Source organism: Mustela nivalis (assembly GCF_964662115.1).
Source record: "Mustela nivalis genome assembly, chromosome: 11".
NCBI classification, from domain to species: Eukaryota; Metazoa; Chordata; class Mammalia; order Carnivora; family Mustelidae; genus Mustela; species Mustela nivalis.
Genome location: NC_139030.1, coordinates 960,320 through 980,799, shown reverse-complemented (window position 1 = coordinate 980,799; position 20,480 = coordinate 960,320). Strand labels below are relative to the sequence as shown.

General features: G+C 44.0%; 1 protein-coding gene across 1 annotated transcript; it reads right to left on the bottom strand.

The window, feature by feature from the left end:
* Positions 1-686: 686 nt before the first annotated feature.
* Positions 687-4,270, bottom strand: SFT2D3 (SFT2 domain containing 3). Its single transcript, XM_082690344.1, has one exon. It carries the CDS (start codon positions 3,778-3,780, stop codon positions 3,124-3,126), a length of 657 nt encoding a protein of 218 aa, XP_082546470.1. The 5' UTR covers positions 3,781-4,270; the 3' UTR covers positions 687-3,123.
* Positions 4,271-20,480: the final 16,210 nt, after the last annotated feature.

Below are 20,480 nucleotides of genomic sequence, written 5' to 3'. Positions count from 1 at the left end.
GGATCTCCTAAAACAATTCTGCAACACCTTCTCTTATACCAGCATTTAAGGACAAGGATAGTTCTAGCTTAAAGCCAGGAAGTTCTCATCCACAACAAATTTCGTTAGTTTTTTTATTTTATTTTTATTTTTATTTAAAGATTTTATTTATTTATTTGAGAGAGAGAGAGTGAGAGAGAGAGAGCATGAGTGAGGAGAAGGTCAGAGGGAGAAGCAGACTCCCCATGGAGCTGGGAGCCCGATGCGGGACTCGATCCCCGGACTCCGGGATCATGACCTGAGCCGAAGGCAGTCGTCCAACCAACTGAGCAACCCAGGCGTCCCAAATTTCGTTAGTTTTAAATAAATGTAACATTTGGCCGTTTGGATTGGAAGCCAAAATTCAGTTTGATAATCCTGTATTTTCTCTACTGACTCTTTGTTAAGAAAGCTTTTATTATTCTAAGGATATTTCTGTGGCCACCCTAACATCTCTAGCACTGGAGACAGGTTTACTTGGCAAATGTGGTGGAAGTCTCACAGTTGCTTAAGACAAGGGATGCTGGCATAGGTGGACAGCATATAAAAACCTCTTCATTAGTTCTCTATTAATGCAAAGCATGGTAAAAGCTGAGTTATTTCTGCAGTGAGAAAATGTCAACCACACACAGCTTTTTAGGGTGTTAAAACCTAGAGACTACAAGTGATTCATTTTTTTAAAAGATTTTATTTATTTATTTGACAGAGATCACAAGTAGGCAGAGAGGCAGGCAGAGGGGGAGGGGGAAGGAGGCTCCCCGCTGAGCAGAGAGCCTGATGTGGGGCTCGATCCCAGGACCCTTAGCTCATGACCTGAGCTGAAGGCAGAGGCTTAACCCATTGAGCCACCCAGTTACCCCCAAGTGAATCATTTTCACTTTGTTTTGAAATTAAAAACATTTATCAGCATGTCAGTATAAACGCATGATTAGGAGGCTCAAGAAGGCTTCAAATTTGTGGAATATTCTTTATTTGCCCTCCACTGGCACAGCTTAAAAAGTTGTAATCAAATTCTGATTAAGGTAAAATGGGATCCAGAGACTGAACCCATATGGACATTAGGCTCCTTTTTCTGAGACTGATGTGTTAAGAAATTTATCATGTTAACATTTTAGGCTTCAACTTTAAAAACAGTACCTTAGCAAGCAGATAACCAGATCACATTTTGAGAAACAATTCCTTTAGGAAAAACCTGAAATCTCTACACTGTAATTTATTAAATATTTAGAATATTTTAAAACATCATTACCAAAATACATACAAGGTATTGTGCTTTGAATTTTACAAATGCTAGATTTTCAGTGTTCGAATTCTTGAGACAATGTTTGGAAAACAATTTAAAAAATATAACAGCATCAACATAAAAATGTACTGAACACTGTAAAATCTTCCAATGTGCAAATTCTAGAGAAATGGAGAACTAGAACAGATATTTAACTGAGGGACAGAAGGAGCAGTCAATGGCCCAAGTTTTTCCAGTTACAAAAGTCAGTCTACTCCCTGAAAACGGTACATTTGCTTTTACTACAAATACCCTCTTGGTTTTCCTCTTGAGGTAGATAAGTAACCCTGTTTACTGATAACAGGATAGGGCAGTATTTAGAGAATACTGGGTTGGGGGCCTCATGAAGTTGGGGCAGGGCTTAGGACACTGATCAGGATCCAGGAATATAAATAACTGAGTCTGAACAAAGAGGCAATGCTCCATTGCTGCCTGACACACCTGTTTAGGCAACAGTCAACTCCAGCCCCAGGAAATAATTATTTTCAAATCGTGCAATCCAATGCACAGAAAAAAGTGGTTCTCAACTTTAGCTCAACATGGAATCATCTGGAGAGCTCTAAAAAAATACTGATGCCTGGGTCTGCCCTCACCCTACCACCCACCCCAAAGATTCTGAATGAGCTGATCTGAGGTTTTGCTCTTCAAGTAATTCTGATGTGAACTGAGAACCACTGACACAATTTAAACATTCTAAGTACTCCACTTCCTAGTTAATAATATATAGATACTAACAAAACATGTAGTTTTTTGGACTCATCAGAATATCCAGTCCGAACTTTCTGGCAATACATTAGCATATACAATAAAGTCAGAGACAAGAGTCAATGCTGAATTTAAAAGGAACCTAAAAGGAAAAGCATCTTACGGTGCATTGGAATTAGCCTACAAAATGTAAATTATACCTTAAAAAGCAGGTAATAAAACTAGGAATGATAATTAGACTTTATAGAAATCCATGGTTTCCGTCAAGTATTTAACTTTGGATGTAGAATTCTCTCGTCCAGCAGGAGTCCTCAGCCCAAGTTCTGCCCAGGGACATCTCTCATAGAACTGAAATGTCCTACTTCTTGGGGAAGACATTTTCCTTTTAGGTCCATTGCTTTTATGGTCTAATACAGAGCCAATCTTTAATTTTGTAAGGCACCATATTTACAATTTCACTAAAAAATGAAAAAACCAACGTAAGCCATCTTAACTAAAGTACTTGAATAAAAGCCGGTGGATAAATTTAGTGTTTAATTTGATACGCTTAAAAATCCACTCAATGAATCAGGAAAAAATTTCTAAGCCAAAGAAAACAAAAGCGTATTGTAGCTAACCAACTACAATCTACCACTGGATTTTTTTAATCGACAAGGTAAAAGAAGTCTGAGGAAAGCCACAAGGGCAGCTAATTAAAACTGAGGAGCCATTCTTTTTTTACTGCGCTCAATCTAAAACTACGGTGAACGCAAAAGCAATTTACCATAATTTTTTCACAGCATATCCCAAGTCAACGACAACTCGTTTTATAGCACATGCTACCGAGAAAGACGGGAAAACGCTGAAACCGAAGAGGTTCCGAACCGGCTCGAGTCTCAGTTTTAGGACGGCCACTCCAAGACGCTGACAGGTTCGCTGGCACAATAACCGAGCAGCCTTTACCCAGCGCGATCGGGAAACTGGCGGGTGCAGTGCTGGGCTCGGTCCGCGATGCACCCCGGGCGGGCTCCCGGTGGTCTCCCGACGGCACATCCCGGGGCAGGCTTCGCGCTCTCCCCCGACGGCAGGTACCGGGGCAGGGCTCCGCGCCATCTCCGGGGGCGCGGGCCCTGGGGTTCTCACACCGGCAGCGCCTTGGCGAGGCTGGCGCCGGGAGCCAGGCGTCCGAGCGCTACTCGCAGCGCGGTGCCCGCGCCCCAGGGCAGGAGCCCGAACAGCACGGTCAGCAGCGCGCCCACCTGCAGGCAGGCGCCCAGCGCCGTGAGCAACGTGCTGCGCAGCCCGAGCGCCGCGTACAGCGTGGCTCCCAGCGCGGCCACGTAGAGCAGCGCGGGCCGCGACGGCGTCTCCTCGCCGCGCAACAGGCGCCCGCACGCCGCACCGCCCCGCAGCAGCATGCCGCCCACGAGCGCCAGCGCCGAGCCCAGAGACCAGAGCAGCGCGAACTTGCGGGCGCGCAGCAGCAGCACGGGCGCGTAGAGCGCGGCCAGGCCGAAGCAGAGCGCGGCCAGCAGCAGACACACGCCGCTGGCCGCCAGCCGCTGTGCGCGCGTCACACTCGGCAAGCACGCTGGGCCTGTCGCCACCGTTGGCTCCGCTGGGCCCCGCGCCCACGTCCAGCGCAGGCCCGCGCGGCCCAGCCACGCCCCCGCCGGCCCGCCCCCTGCCGGGGGCTCCTCAGTCTTTTCCGCAGCGAGCAGCGGCTCGGCGGCCGTCAGCCCGCCGGCTTTACCCTGCGCCAGGTACTCCTGTAGCTGGCGGTGGAGGTCCGCCATGTTGGCCGGAGCGGCCGCGGGACGCGAGGGCTGGTGCCCACTTCCGGTTTTCCTCGGTTGCTGGCGGAAGCGGCTACGCCCTCGGCGGGAGGGGTGGGACCTGCGGCCCTTGCGGAAGAGGCGGGGTTGCTTTCTTGCAGACTTGGGGCGGCGCGGTTACAGGCAGTCGGGTTTACGGGTTTACAGTCCCCCTGCATTGACCATCTTGGCGCCTGGCGTTATTCCTGTTGGGCGCTGTTACGGACTGAATTAATTATGTCGGCATTAAAAGTTAGTTGGAGGACGGGGTGCGTGTGGTTATAAAAGGTTACATGAGGGACCCTTGTGGTGGTGATGGGACAGTTCTGTATCTTGAGCTTATGGGTATCAGTATCCTGCTTGTTATACAGCCCTGTAATTTTGCAAGATGTCGCCATTGGGGGACTCTCCCTATTCTTAAAACTGTATGCTAATCTGCAGTTCCTCTCAATAAATTTAATCTTTTAGAAAGTTCAAATCTGCAGGACTTAAACGTGGTTTCTTTGGAAAGGCTACCGAAGTTGATGAAGGATTTAACCCCCCTCTCCACAACCAGCTTATCTTCTGTTCCCCCTTTCAGCAGAGGCCTGGCAATATTCTTGACTCCTTCAAGCCCCATGTACAAGACTTGTAGGTGCCCATTTTTTACATTTTTGGTTCACCTTTTTGTGCTCCTGACATCTCTGGGTCCAGTGACTTGGGCAGATCACTGAAAAGCTTGCCGGATCTCCAATCAGTTCCTGATGTGTCCTGATGTGGCTCCCAGGGATCCTGCTCTTACTTAGAGCCTTTTTGAGGTCTCCTCCAGGGTTTCTGTGTCCCTTGTTTGGGCCTGGGTAGTTTCTACTCCTGGACATTTAGATGGAGCAGCGCCTCCAGCTACTTCTGATGTTCTCACCTTTCCCAATTTGTGAAAATTTACTTCTTTATGTATTTGCCAGCAACTTGAGCACAGGGTCTCTTTCATGTCCCTTTTCCTAGGACCTTAAAGGCTGCTGCAAATGCATGGAGCTGTCAATTCATTGTCGTAAAGGTGCTTGAAAGGCTCTAGATCCTGCCTGAAGCCATTGATTGAAACACCTTTTTTGGTTGACTTTATAAATGCCTCTTGTGAACTTAAATGTGATGGCACAGGAGTCCTTTTGTAATATGAAGTGCAATATAGGTAAGTTGCACAACAGTCTATTGTTGAATAGGTCTTTGGCTTCCTTGCTCCAGAAGACCATTCCTTCCTTTGTCCTGGGGATGGGAGGCAGTGCCTATCGCTGCAGGCTGTTTCTAGTAATCCTCAGTCACCTGGCTTTGGAGACACTGACACAGAGAGGCCAGGGTATATTCTTTTGGCTCTACTTATCACCTTGGTACTGGCTTCCCCATGACCGCATGACCTGGTACCACCCAGTGGCAGGTGACATTGCTTTGTCCTCCTTGGAAGAGGTAGGTGTTCCTGGCTTTCTGCTATTGTCATTTCTGGCTTCTCAGCCTTTCTGTTAACCTGTGTAACCAGTTTCCCCATTAAATTCCCCTGGATACCTTTTTCCTGGTTGAATCCTGACATACAGTGTTCTTTTTCAACATATATTACAGTTGTTATCTCACTTGTGGCAACCTGAAGAGGTAAACTGAGGCAAGCTTGAATTACCAGAAATTGAGTTTATTTGGGAATGGCGTAAGAACTACAGTTTGGGAAATGCAAACTATAGCAAGCTATAGGTGACTCCCATTGAGGATTTGGGGGGTGGGGAGCTGTATTTATGGTAAGGAGTGCAAAGATGGGGGAATTCAGCCATAGTCCGAATGGTAAGTTCACTGGCCTCTGGATAAAGAGAGATTCTTTTTTTTTTTTTCTTAAAGATTTTAGAGATAGAGAGAGTGTATGTGCATGAGTTGGGGAAGTGGCAGAGGGAGAGAGAATTCCAAGCAGACTCCATGTAGAGCTCAGAACCTGATGTGTGGCTTCATCCCAGGACCCTGAGGTCATGACCTGAGCTGAAACCAAGAGTTGGACGCTTCACCATCTGAGCCACCCAGGCTCCCCAGGAAGAAATTCTTGGTGGATATTCATTGGTCAGGAGATAAATTTCCATCTTCTGTGAATCGAGGATTTAAAGGAAGTCAGCTTTTCAGTTTTTTCTTTTTCTTTTTTTTTTTTTTAAGATTTTATTTATTTGAGAGAGAGCAAGCACAAGCAGGGGGAGCATCAGAGGGGTAGGGTTGAGCAGTGAGCCTGGGACTGGATCCCAGGACCCTGGGATCATGATCTGAGCCAAAGGCAGATGCTTAACCAGCTGAATCACCCAGGCGCCCTTCATTTTGGTTCTTAAGTTTTGCTGAGGGCACATCCATTTCGTATTCTCTGGTTCCATTTTAGATTGAAATTCTTTTGCACATGTAATAATAGTGATCATCCTGATCACTTACCATGGGCAAAGCCATTAGGGTGGCTACTGTCAAAACACAGACAATAACGAGTGTTGACCTGGAACTGGAGCAATTGCAGCTATGAGATGTAAAAGTCAGGATTGTTCCGCTCATTGTACCGATGAGGGAAAACAGAAATATGGGGAAGTTAACCTACTTGAGGTCACCCCAAAAGTTGGTGGTAGAGCAAGACAACAGGTTGTGTGAGGGAGTTTTAAACATAAGGAGATCCTCCCTAGGAATAGAATTGTATAAAACCAGAAAACCTGTTCAGGGTTGGTTCCCACACTGATAGATGGACATAATAAAACCATCTCTAGGGGCGCCTGGGTGGCTCAGTGCATTAAGCCTCTGCCTTCAGCTCAGATCATGATCTCAGGGTCCTGGGATCGAGCCCTGCATCGGGCTCTCTGCTCAGCAGGGAGCCTGCTTCCCTTCCATTCTCTCTGCCTGTCTCTCTGCCTACTTGTGATCTCTCTCTGTCAAATAAATAAATAAAATATTAAAAAAAAAAGCCATCTCTAGATACCTGCTCCCCTCTAGCTACTACAGCAGAATTCACTTAAAGAATCTGAAACCCCATGTCTCCACTTAACCCTATTCTTCCTTGAATCCCCTTCATCCCCTTGTGCCCGCAAAATGGTTCACAACCAGGCCACCAAATATTTCTGTGGCCAAGTACAGTAAAATTTCAGTCCCTAGCCTCCTTAACTTCCAGCAGGACATGACACAGTTGTGCCCTCCCTCCTGAGAGCATCGCTTCCAGAACAGCACATGGTACAAGCAGCAGGGCCCCAGCTCTCCTGGGTTTGCTCTACATGGGGTGCCTAGGCCTCCCTGCTCTTTCGCACATGCCCTGTGTTGTTGCAAGCCATCTTATGCAGGACCTTGGGCAGATCCCTCCCTCACTTCTCCACTGGATATCCAATAGACATCTTGAAGATGACATATAAAATGAAACTTCTGATTCCCAATTTCTCCTCCAAATCCCCCAAAACCTGTAACTGCTACCCCGCTCTTCCTTCTTGTTTCAGGAAGTCACACACCCTCTCGCACCCTGCAGCTCTACTTGGGTAGTCCATGTGGTGCCTGGGCCACCGCATCTCCTCCATGACTGACCCTTCCTCTGGTCTGGCCAGCTGGCCAATGCCCCCCTGTCCCAGGACTCTGTCTCAGTACCCCTTTTGGTCCAGGCCTCCTAGCTGTTCATAAAACAGCTGGGGACGCCCTCACTTCCTCTGATGCTTCCCTGCTTTCACAGGAACCATATCCTTTTGTTGCCCCGTAACCCCTCCCACCCGCCACACCCTTCTACCACCTCTCCCATGACTCTCCCCTCCCTCATTCTGGCCCAGATACAGTGGTCTGAGTTGTTTCTGGGTATGTCAAAATCATTCCACCTCAGTGCCCTTTTTCCTTGTTCTCAGCCTAGAGCATTCCTCCCCACACCCCATCCTCAAATACTTTTCAGCTTACACCCTTTGTTCAGGTCTCAGTTTGAATGTCCCTCTTCAGAATGTCCTCTGACCATCCTAAAACAGTACCTCCTGTCACTCTCTACCCTTGATGCTGACAAACAAATGTGTAATTACTTCCTTGGTAGTGTAATGCATCTGAAGAGAATCAAAAATACAAATCCCACACCATCATTCTGAGCACCAATTTGCAGTAGATTGTTGTGGATTGAGATAAGAAGCAGCAAGAGACTCTGACAAACACAAGAGATCCCTGGAAATTGTTACTTTGTTTTTAAACCAAATCCTTGTTCTGAAGCCCTAATCTGTGTTTTCTGTGGTGGCAGATAACCTTGCTTCACATGGTCAGAGGCCAGACAGGGACTGACGTCAACCTCTTGGAGGTATCAGACCCAGAAGTACTGGGAAGGGACCTATTGTCCAGTGTTGGTCAGTGCCTGTCACACATCCAGTAGGTGGGCGGTCTCTCTTTTTTAAAAGATTTTATGTATGTATGTATGTATGTTTGTGAGAGAGAGAGCAGGGGAAGGGGCAGAAGGGGAGGGTAAGGGAGAGGGAGAGAATCCCAAGCAGACTCTGCACTGAGTGGTGGAGCCTGATGACACAGGCCTTGATCTCATGTCCGTGGGACCATGACCCAAGCAAGCCAAAACCAACAATCTGATGCTTAACTGCTGAAATTATTGGGCTACCCAGGCAACCCTCGGGGTGTGGGGGAGGGGTCCCTCAATGGCTGCTCTTCCCTTCCCACTGTAGTGGATCTCAGTACAATATCAGGTGGATCCCAGCTCCAACCACCCAGAGGGGTGGTTTTTGCTTTGTTTTATTTTATTTTATTATTTTTTGTGGAGACGTGGGAGATGGAGAGCCCAGCATGGAGCCCATTGAGGGGCTTGATCTCATGACCCCGAGATCATGACCTGAGCCAAAATCAAGAGTCAGGCGCCTGTCTGAGCCATGCAAGTGCCTTTTCCTCCAGAACCAGGCAGTTGCAAGTGTTAATCCATGGCTCCTTCTAGGTGTTTTCAAGGTGGCATCTCCCTTCCTTCTCTGTTTTGGCCATCCCTGCTCAGCAAGGTCTTGCTTGACATGGAACTTGATCCCATAACCCTGAGATCATGACCAGAGCTGAAATCAAGAGTTGGATGCCCAGCCAACTGGACCATCTAAGCACCCCTAAAAATTAAATTTCAAATTCCTTATCTGGCATTTTAGGCCTGCCCCTCTAGGCTCCAGCAGCTCTCACCCTGCCCTGTGGAGCTCTCTTTGGGGCCACTGGGCCCTAGCAACAGGGTGACTCTGCTCTTCTGTGGCTTTGCTAATGTAGGCCCTTCCCTTGGGCTGACCTCCTCCCCCACCTGCACACATCTGCCCTTCTCTTCCCTCCTGAGTTCCCCCTGTTTCGGGGTCACCCCTTCACAGTCCATATAGCACAGTGGTCCCTTGTGCACCAACTGTGACACTTCCAAGGCCTTGAGTTTCCGTTTTCATTTATTAAAAGTAATACTGTCTAGATGCTTATCTTCTCAAGTCTTATTTCTTCACATCCTGCTCCTTGGCCCCCAATACTCTGTCTAGCTTGTGTTGGATTTTCTGGGGACCTTGCGTTGGTTAGACACAAGGCTGTGTGACACAAGAGGTGCGTTGCACAGCGTCACTGGGCCATACCACCATCTGCAGGTCACTGTTCAGAGCCGAGGGTCTGGCCCTGTTCACATCCCCCAGGCAGCGGGGCAGGGGACTTGCCGATCCAACCTGGTGGCCCGCAGCTGGGGGCAGCAGAGCCACTAGGGGTATGTTGTTCATAGACCTCATGCTGTAATTGTGGAAATGCTCCAGACCTGTGCTGTCCAGTTCAGAGCTGCTGAAACACCACGTGTAGCTCTGAGTGCCTGGAAATCTGCTGGTGAGACTGGGAAACTGAATTTTTAATCTTAATTCATTATTCATAATATGTTATGATTTACACATTTTTGTGGTAATACATAAAATATAGTGTTACTTCATAATGTATTTTAATTTCTATCTCCTTACATAAATATGATCATACTATATTTATAGTAGCTGCAAGTGGCCGACAGCTGCTGTTTTGGATGGGGCAGCTTGGGCATGCTGGAAACACTTGGGGGCATTTTGGTTGTCATGACCTGGTATGGCTACAGACATTGGTGGGTTGGGGAAAGGCTGAATGTCTGGCTTGCGGCTTGCTCCCCCCACAAGGGGGCTCTAGCTGAGCATCCCATCTGAGGGTGCTGTGCCCTTAGCTCTGCAGACGCTGCTGCCTGCCCCCAGACCTTGCCTTTGGTTTGTCTCCTTAAGCTTCCTCGGAGAAGCCAAGGAAACAGGCCATCTCACACAGGCATTCCCTTGGTCAGGGCATAACTGAAGGACCTCACATGGGATTTCTCACTGTTGAGCAAGGCCTTGTGGTGTTTGGCCTCCTTAACCTAAGGGTGTCTGCGCTGTTGCCTGTGGAGTCGGGGGTGGGGGGGTTGCCTGGGGCACTGACACCCTTGTGGGGGGACCTGGGAGCAGTGAAGTGGGTGCTGGCTGAGTGGAAACACACAAGCTAAACTGGGGAGGCCTTTCTATTGGCCAGACAGTGAACATAGCAGATCTTGTGTATTGAACTTGCTGTTTTTAGAAGTACACATTGTCTGGACGCCTGGATGTCTCAGTCAATTAAGTGTCTGCCTTTGGCTTAGGGTCTTGGGATCCAGTCCTGGGATCAAATCCCATGTCAGGCTCCTTGCTCAGTGCGGAGCCTGCATCTGTCTCTCTCTCTCTCTGACACATAAGTAAATTAAAAAAAAAAAAAAGTATACATTGTCTTCTTATTTGGCAATATTATTATTTTTTTCAGAAGTTTATACATTTTACATTTTTTATGTACAACAAATCTGTCCAGCAGAAAATTCATCAGTTCATCTACAAAATGGTTTATGACACTGTCCATTTCTTTAAAACCTCACCAACACAAGGTAGTATCATTCTATTAAGTTTTGACAGTCTGATACTCAGTCAAAAAATATTTACCGAGGCACACCTGGGTGACTCAGTGGGTTAAAGCCCCTGCCTTCAGCTCAGGTCATGATCCCTGGGTCTGGGATTGAGCCCCAGACTGCTCAGTGGGGAGCCTGCTTCCCTCCCTCCACTGCCTGCCTCTCTGCTTACTTGTGATCTCTGCCTGTCAAATAAATATGTTTTAAAAAAATGTCAAATAAAAATTTTTTTAAAAATTTACTGAGAGCCTACTGTAGTGCAGTGTCAGTCTAAGTTCTGAGAATTATCAGTCATCATAATCTCTGCCTTCAAGGAATTTACATTCTAGTAGAGAGAAGCTCATAATAAACAAATAGAAACTAGAAAATTTATAATATGTTAAATAATACATATAGTATGTTGGAAGTTGGTTTCACTATGAAGAAAAATGAAATGAAATAGACAGTAGGGAGTGCGGTCTTAGTGGTGGGACTTTTCCGTAAAAATGATATCCCAGGGACGCCTGGGTGGCTCAGTTGGTTAAGCAGCTGCCTCCAGCTCAGGTCCTGATCGCAGCATCCTGGGATTGAGTCCCACATCGGGCTCCTTGCTTGGTGGAAAGCCTGCTTCTCCCTCTGCCTCTGCTGCCACTCTGCCTGCCTGTGCTCGCTTGCTCTTTCTCTCTCTGGCAAATAAATAAATAAAATCTTAAAAAAAAATGGTATCCCACACACTTCTTTTTTTTCCCTAAAGATTTATTTATTTCATAGAGAGAAGAGAGAGTGCATGAGCTGGGGGAGGGGCAGAAGGAGAGAGGGGAACCAAATTCCCCGCTGAGCATGGGGCCTGATCCAGAACTTGATTCCAGGATCCTGAAATCATGATCTGAGCAGAAATAACGAGTTGGATGCTTAACCCACTGAGCCACCCCGACACCCTCCCCCCGCACACTTATTTATGTACATTCCTTTTATTGCTTATTAGGTCTATATTCCCTATGTTGTACTTTTCATCTCCACAACTTCGTTATTTTATAACTTGAAAGTTTATACCTTTTAATCCTCTTTATCTATTTCATCAGTTCTCTCATCCACCTCCCCTCTGGCAACCATCAGTTTGTTCTCTGTATTTTAAGAGTGTGTGTGTTGGTTGGTTTTCTTTTCTAGATTACATACACAAGTGAAATCATATATTTGTCTTTCTCTGATTTATTTTACTTACCATAATACCCTCTGGGTCCATCCATGTGTTGCAAAAGGCAAGATTTCATTCTTTTGATGTCTGAGTAATGTTCCATTGTCTATATACCACATCTTTTTTTTTTTTTTTAAGATTTTATTTATTTATTTTTCAGAGAGAGCACAAGCAGGCAGAGAGGCAGGCAGAGGCAGAGAGAGAAGCAGGCTCCCCACTGAGCAAGGAGCCTGATGCAGGACTCAATCCAAGATCCTGGGATCATGACCTGGGCTGAAGGCAGCAGCTTAACCAACTGAGCCACCCAGGCGTCCCTCTATATCACATCTTCTTTATCCATTCATCTGTTGGTAGACACTTGGGTTGCTTCCGTATTCTGGCTATTGTACATGATCCTGAAGTAAATATAGGGGTGCATATTGCTTTTCAAGTTAGTGTTTTTGTTTTCTTTGGATAAATACTTGTTAGTGGCATTACTGGATCACATGGTATTTCTATTCTTAATTTTTTGAGGAACCTCCATACTGTTTTCCACAGCAGCTGCAACTCTACATTCCCAACAACAGTGCACAAAAGTTCCCTTTTTCCACATCCTTGCCAACATTTGTTATTTCCTGGGTTTGTTTGTTTGTTTGTTTGTTTTAATATTAGCCATTCTGGCAGGTATGAGGTAGTATCTCATTGTGGTTTCCCGGCTGCTTAGAGACGTTGTGCATCTCTTTATGTGTCTGTTAGCCAGCTGTGTGTCTTCTTTGGAATATGGCTATTCAGGTCCTTTGCCTATTTTTTTTAAAGATTTATTTAAGAGAGAGTGAACAGTAGGAACAGGAGAGGGAGAAAGAGAAAGAGTCTCAAGCAGATTTTGTGCTGAGCAGGGAACTGATGTGGAGCTTGATCTCAGGACCCTAAGACTAGACCCGAACAGAGATCAAGAGTCAGACGCTTAACTGACTGCACCACCCAGGTGCCCCCTCTGCTTCTTTTTAAATCAGATTGTTTGTGTTTATGGTGTTGAGTCATATAACTTCTTTATATATTAAATATTTTGGATATTAGCCACTTACCAACGTATGATTTGCAAATGCCTTCTCCCATTCAGTAGTTTTGCCTTTTCATTTTGTTCATGGTTTCCTTCACTGTGCAAAAGCTTTTTATTTTGTTGTAGTTTGAATAGTTTATTTTTTCTTTTATTTCCCTTGCTTGAGGACACATATCTATAAATATGTTGCTAAGGTTGATGTCCAAGAGATTACTGCCTATGTTTTCTTCTAGGAGTTTTATGGTCTCACATTTCAGTCTTTTTTTCTTTTTTTTAGATCACATTTCAGTCTTTAATCCAATTTGGGTTTACTTTTGTGCATGGTGTAAGGAAATGGTCTGGGTTCATTTTTTTTGCATGTAGCTGTCCAGTTTTCCCAACACCATTTATTGAAAAGACTGACATCATCCCATTGTATATTCTTGCCTCCTTTGTTATAGAGTAATTGACCATATAAACATGGGTTTATTTCTGGACACTGTTTGGTTCCATTGATCTATGTGTGTGTATTTTTGTGCCAGTACCATGCTTGTTTGATTACTGTAACTTTGTAGTATCTCTTGAAGTCTGGGATTGTGATACCTCTAGTTTTATCTTTCTCAAGATTGCTTTCACTATTTGGGGTCTTTTGTGGTACCATATCAATTTTAGGATTTTTTTGTTCTATTTCTGTTAAAAATGCTATTGATATTTTGGCAGGGATTACATTGGATCTGTAGATTGCTTTGGGCAGTACGGGCATTTTAACAATATTTGTTCTTCCAGTCCATGAACATGGAATGTCTTTCCATTTATTTATGTCATCTTCAATTTCTTTCATCGAGGTCTTACAAGTTTTCAAAGGAGAGGTCTTTCACATTCCTGCTTAAATTTATTCCTGGTGTGGGGACTTGCCTGGGTGGCTCAGTGGGTTAAGCCTCTGCTTCGGCTCAGGTCGTGATCCCAGTGTCCTGCTATCGAGCCCCAAGTCGGGCTCTCTGTTTGGTGGGGGGCCTGCTTCTCTCTTTCCCTCTGCCTGCCACCCTTCCTGCTTGTGCGCTCTCTCTGTCTTTCAAATAAATAAATAAATAAAATCTTAAAAAAAAATTATTCCCTTGTGCTGGCTTTGGCAGCACATATACTAAAAAAATATTATTCCCAGGTATTTTATTTATTTTTTTAGGTGTTTTATTCTTTTGGGTACAATTGTAAATGTGATTGTTTTCTTAATTTCTCTTTCTGCTACTTCATTATGAGTGTATAGAAATGCAATAGATTTCTATATATATTACTTTTGTATCCTGCAACCTTATTGAATTCATTTGTCAGTTCTAATAGTTTTATTTTGGTGGAGTCTTTAGAGTTTTCTATATACAGTATCATGTCATCTACAAATAGTGATAGTTTTGGTTCCTTCTTGCCAATTTTGATGCCTTTGATATATTTTTCTTCTCTGATCACTGCAACTAGGTCTACATCTACTTTTTTTTTAAATCTCAAACTGTTACTATTTTAGCATTTAACATTTTATTCTAAGGTAAATAAAATTCATTTATATTAATATTTATTTATTTTCTTACTTAATTTAAAGATTTATTTATTTATTTATTTGACAGACAGAGATCACAAGTAGGCAGAGAGGCAGACAGAGAGAAGAGGAAGCAGGTTCCCTGCTGAGCAGAGAGCCCAATTCGGGGCTCAATCCCAGGACCCTGAGATCATGACCTGAGCCGAAGGCAGAGGCTTTAACCCACTGAGCCACCCAGGTGCCCCTATTATTTTTAATATATATATGTTTGTTTTTAAACATTTTATTTATTTGATAGAGAGTGCATGCACCCATGCGAGTGCACAAGTTGGGGAGTGGCAGAGAGAGAGGGAGAAGCGGGACTCCATCCCAGGACCCTCAAATCATGACCTGAGCCCAAGGCGGATGCTCAACCAACTGAGCCACCCAGGCACCTATTTTTTTTTTAATATTTTAAGATGGATTTTTGGCTTAAAAATAGATTTGAAGACTTGCTTCCTCAACCCACAGTTATACCATCTACATTTAAAGAGGCTGAAAAAGAGGAAACTGACATGTCACAGAGTTTTTGGACTCATGAAAGTGAGGGATTGCTCCATAGAACTGGGCAAAACTATAACTTAGCAATGAAAATATGACAAGAGTGGAAGATATGAAACTGACCTAGATACATACCACACTGAACTTTATCTGTGCCCTGTGCTCCCGGAAAGCAGTGACAGTTGAGAAATTCCCCTGACTTCATGTTCTGGTAAGAGACCACCCTATCCTCACATACTCTGAGATAGGGCTCACCTCCACCTTTCATCCCTCATGACCCTTTGTCTACCTGCCTGTATAAAATGCCAGACTCCTTCCTTTTTGAGATATTCTTCATTAATGAGCATTCTCCCTACTGCAATATTCTGTGTAACACCATTTCCTTAATTGTTGGTGCATTTTATCATTTTTTTTTTTTTTTAGATTTTTATTTATTTGTTAGAGAGAAAGCATAAGCAGGGAAGCTGCAAGCAGAGGCAGAGGGAGAAGCAGGCTCCCCGCTGAACAAGGAGCTCAGTGTGGGACTCCATCCCAGGATGCTGGGATCATGACCTGAGCTGAAGGCAGACACTTAACCAAGTGAGCCACTCAGACACCCCATGTGGATTTTATCTTTGATAGTTTTGATGCTGTGACTTGTATAGGAGCAAAGCTTGTGGTGGGATCCCTAATTACCTCACCCATGTGATGAGCCTCTCTGTTCCTGGCTGGTGGTCTGAAATCAATGCTATGTCCAACTTCTGGTCCTGCGCCCTGAACTTGTATAACTCAATAGCATGGTAAGGATTCTATTTTGATTCTTTTTGAGTGCTCACTTGATTTCTGGAGCTGGCTTCTTTTGGTTTCATGGTCTGACCATTTATGTTATAGAGATGTTATCTTTGTTGTGTTAAAGATGACAGTGAATCTTGTTTGTTACTGTTTTCTGTTTGTCTGCTTTGAGCTGAAATCAGTTAAGGATTCAAAGCCACTGGGAAGAGAACAGTTCTTGACATGGAGCAGTGAATTCCGTTAACCTGTATTTACTGTTGACCAGGGCTGAAATGTTATTTAATTTATTTATTTTTAAAGATTTTATTTATTTGGCAGAGAGAGACAGCAAGAGAAGGAACACAAGCAAGGGGAGTGGGAGTGGGAGAAGCAGCTGAGCAGGGAGCCTGACGCGGGGCTCGATCCCAGGACCCTGAGATCATGACCTGAGCTGAAGGCAGATGTTTAACCAACTGAGCCACTCGGGTGCCCCCAGGGCTGAAATTTTAGAAATGGAGCTATGAGAAATCTGTCTGTGTCTGTCTGCCTATTGATATATGTCTCTGCAATTCACAAAGACCTTTACTTCTCACTGTGTGAATGTGTGATATTTTTCTATCTCTGGATGGTATTGCCAATTGAGATTATAAAATCACCTAAATTAAAGGAGCTCTGTTCTGATTGGCTTAGATATTGACAGGCACCTTATATGAATAGAATATTGTTAAAGATTCCCACAAATTAAGGAAACTGAATTCTTAGTACTTTAAAACAGCAAAAAGTGAGAAAAAAATTTATAGAAATTAACTCAGAAATATTTTAAGAACAAGTTCACACTATTTATGCAAATGAGACTAATATTTTCGAACTAATTTAGTATTTTTGGTTTAATAAAGACATTTGTGTCTTCTCTGAGCATTAAGTGTTATACAAGCTTATATTTTGATCTATTTGGCTATATTCTTCCTAAGTTTATGCATATTTGGTGATCAAATAAGCTAGCATTATTTATACTACCTGTTTAAGATTATGAGACATATATATTTATATTTAACCAAGTCAGATTATCATTCTGACAAACTTGATTTTAGCAGTAATTGTGTTTCCTGGTCAGTCCACTTGAAGATAATTGCCGAGATGTTTGTGTAATTTAAACCCCTGGAGTTATACTACCCTGGGTTAATTAATGGCCATTCACTAGATAGATACCTGGATCATTTCCCAAGTCAGAGAATGCTGAATCATTGGCTACTGAGCATAATTTCAATTTTACATTCTTTTGCTTCTTACTTGTATTTGCTCCAGAGGGCTGTGTCTGTGGGCCTGTAACAAACATGCTCATTTTGGTGGCTTTGAGAAGTGTATAAGGGAGGGGTGAGGCTGGACAGAGCTGCACTGCCTGTGTTCATGAGTTCTGCTAGTCTGTCTGTGGCAAAGTGCCTTTGTGTAACAGCGCAGTGATCCCCCCTCGACTATTTCTGCGAACCGGAAGTTAGCCACTTTGGTTAAAATGACCACTAGTATGTGGTTTTCATTACACATGAGAGAAAGAGTTTTGGAGAAACACAACTATCTGTGAATTTCTGTTTCTCAAGGAAAACAGTAGTTTTGTCCCAAAGAAGAGGTGTGGTTCCCTTTCTTCACTCTTCAGGTTACTGAGGACCCCAAAAGCTTTCTCTGAGGTTCTAACTATTGATATTTACTATATTGGCAATTGAAACCAAGAAAACCTTTAAGTGCTTACTTACTGATTCATCTGGCAATGGCAACCATGAACACACTTAATGTTAAGAATGTCTCAGAAGGGGTACCTGGGTGGCTCAGTGGGTTAAGCTTCTGCTTTTGGCTTGAGTCATGATTTCAGGGTCCTGGGATCCAGCCCCACATCGGGCTCTCTGCTCGGTGGGGAAACTGCTTTCCTTCCTCTTTCTCTCTGCCTGCCTCTCTGCCTACTTGTGATCTCTGTCTGTCAAATAAATAAATAAAATCTTTAAACAACAACAACAACAAACCAAGAACATCTCAGTAACACCGTGAGATTAATTCTTTTTTTTTTTTTAAAGATTTTATTTATTTGACAGACAGAGGTCACAAGTAGGCAGAGAGGCAGGCAGAGAGAGAGAGAGGAGGAAGCAGGCTCCCTGCTGAGCAGAGAGCCCGATGCGGGGCTCGATCCCAGGACCCTGGGATCATGACCTGAGCCGAAGGCAGAGGCTTTAACCCACTGAGCCACCCAGGCGCCCCCCGTGAGATTAATTCTGACCACATGGACCCACTGTGGTCTGGTCTGTGCCTCCCCGACCCCCAACATTCTTACACTGAAATCCTAAAATCCTTCAAAAATGGTCAGGACATTAGGATGTAGGGCTTTGGGAGGTGCTTAAGTCATGAATGGGGTTAGTGCTCTTATAGGAGACTCCAGTTTTTTATTCTCTTTTAAAATTTATTTATTTCTTAGAAAGAGAGAGAGAGCAGGGGAAGGGGTAGAGGAAGAGGGAGAGAATCCTCAGGGAGACTCCCCACTGAGTGTGGCGCCTGACGCTGGGCTCCATCCCAGGGCCCTGAGATCATGACCTGAGCTGAAACCAAGAGCCGGACCCTTGACTAACAAGCCACCCAGGCGCTCCTTCCTTCCTTCCTTCCTTCCTTCCTTCCTTCCTTCCTTCCTTAAACTTAGAGTATTATATATTAGTTTCAGGTGTCCCATATGTGATTCAACAATTCTGTATATTACTCAGTGCTCATCATGGTATGTGTACTCTTAGTCCCCTTCCCCTGTTTTACACATCCCTCCCATCATATTCACATATATACATATGTAGTTGAGGACTGAAAAGACGCTAAAATAAAAGTTTCCTCTTAGTGTCATGACTTTAAAAAATAAACAAAATAAAATAGGCTCCGGAGAGATTCCTAGCCACTGGCACCCTGTGAGGATAGGAGAATTCTGACCCAGAGGGGGTCCCCCACCATACTGTGCTGGGACCCTGATCTCAGACTTCCCGTCTCCAGAACTGTGAAAAATAGATGTCTATTGCTTATAAGTCACTCAGCCCATGGGATTTTGTTATAGCAGCCTGAACAGATAGCCTGAGGTTGGTCTGTTTGTCCCATCTGTTTGTCCCAGAATATAAAAGAATGAAATGAAAGGCAAAATTTGGAAATGAATTGTACCTATTTTTATAATACTCAAGTTTGAAAAATTAAAATCTTAGCAAAGTTTTTTCACTCTGATGGGCTTGTTGCCTTGGTTTACTGCTGATGCCCTCACCTATAAGATAAAAGATTACTTATTATGCTATTTAATGTACCTAGGCAACAAAAAGGATTTATCTTACCAGGATAGCCTTCTCTGGTTTATATTGATTAATATATCTTTGATTATTTAGGAAAACAAAGTTTCTCATTTGGGAATGTGGGCCAAGGTTCTCTGCAATCATATTATCTTTTTTTTTAAATTTATTTTTTATTTTTTTTAAAGATTTTATTTATCAGAGAGAGAGGGGGAGAGAGCGAGCACAGGCAGACAGAATGGCAGGCAGAGGCAGAGGGAGAAGCAGGCTCCCTGCGGAGCAAGGAGCCCGATGTGGGACTCGATCCCAGGACGCTGGGTTCATGACCTGAGCCGAAGGCAGCTGCTTAACCAACTGAGCCACCCAGGCGTCCCTATCTTTTTTTTTTTTTAAAGATTTTATTTATTTATTTGACAGAGAGAGAGATCACAAGTAGGCAGAGAGGCAGGCAGAGAGAGAGAGAGGAGGGTAAGCAGGCTCCCTGCTGAGCAGAGAGCCCGATGCGGGGTTCGATCCCAGGACCGTGGGATCATGACCTGAGCCGAAGGCAGAGGCTTAACCCACTGAGCCACCCAGGTGCCCCTGCAATCATATTATCTGGAAGGTTTATTTCTAAAAATGCTATAATGTTTTATCATCACTTTAAAATGAATAGTAAAATATTGTTTCTCAGGCACCCCATGATTTGATTCCTATCTTAAGTATTTAGATCTGGTAACTCTGATTTTTGCCTTCCCAAGATTGAATCCTAAGGATAAAAATAAATAAGATAAAATTTCCAAGAGCTAACCTGGAATGTTCTGTCTGAGAATGTTGCTTCATCAGGGTATCTTCTGTGCCTGAACTTGTCTTTGAATTTTCCAGAGGATACCTAGAAAACCACAAAACATTTGTTCTTTGAAAATAGGGTTAATTATGTATTTAATTATTTTGCCTATATAATGAGCTAATTTCTCTTTTCTTTTAAGTTATCTGCTACTTGAAACAATTTAGTAGACTATGATTTTACAAACAGAAATCTTCCATTTATAAATGACATCCTTTTTTTTTTTTCCTACCTAACCCCTCCAGATTCAGAACTCTTACTGAGCACTCTAATTTTCTTAGCAATGTAAGTTATTGTCACAAAGTCAGTAAGAATCTGTCCTCATTAACAGGATGTAATTGGAAATAGCGGCTATGGATCCGAAGTGTTGTCTGGAATGCCGTATTTGAAAACGATGAGCATCTAATCAGACATGACAAGACACTTTTAAGAAGCTAAGGTTGACTTCGTGGAGCCAGTGCTGACAAAACTCTGGAACACTGGTCTGGTTCCTGGCTTACAGGTCTCCTGGCTTTGCAGGTGAGTAGGGAAGGTCACCTCTTGGCAGGCCCAAGAGCTTTAGGATATTTTGCAAGCCTTGAAAAGAGAAGATTCCCCCAAGTCTGTAGGTACTGTAGATGGAATCTGGTGGCAGGTTCTTTTCTTGGTTTCTTAG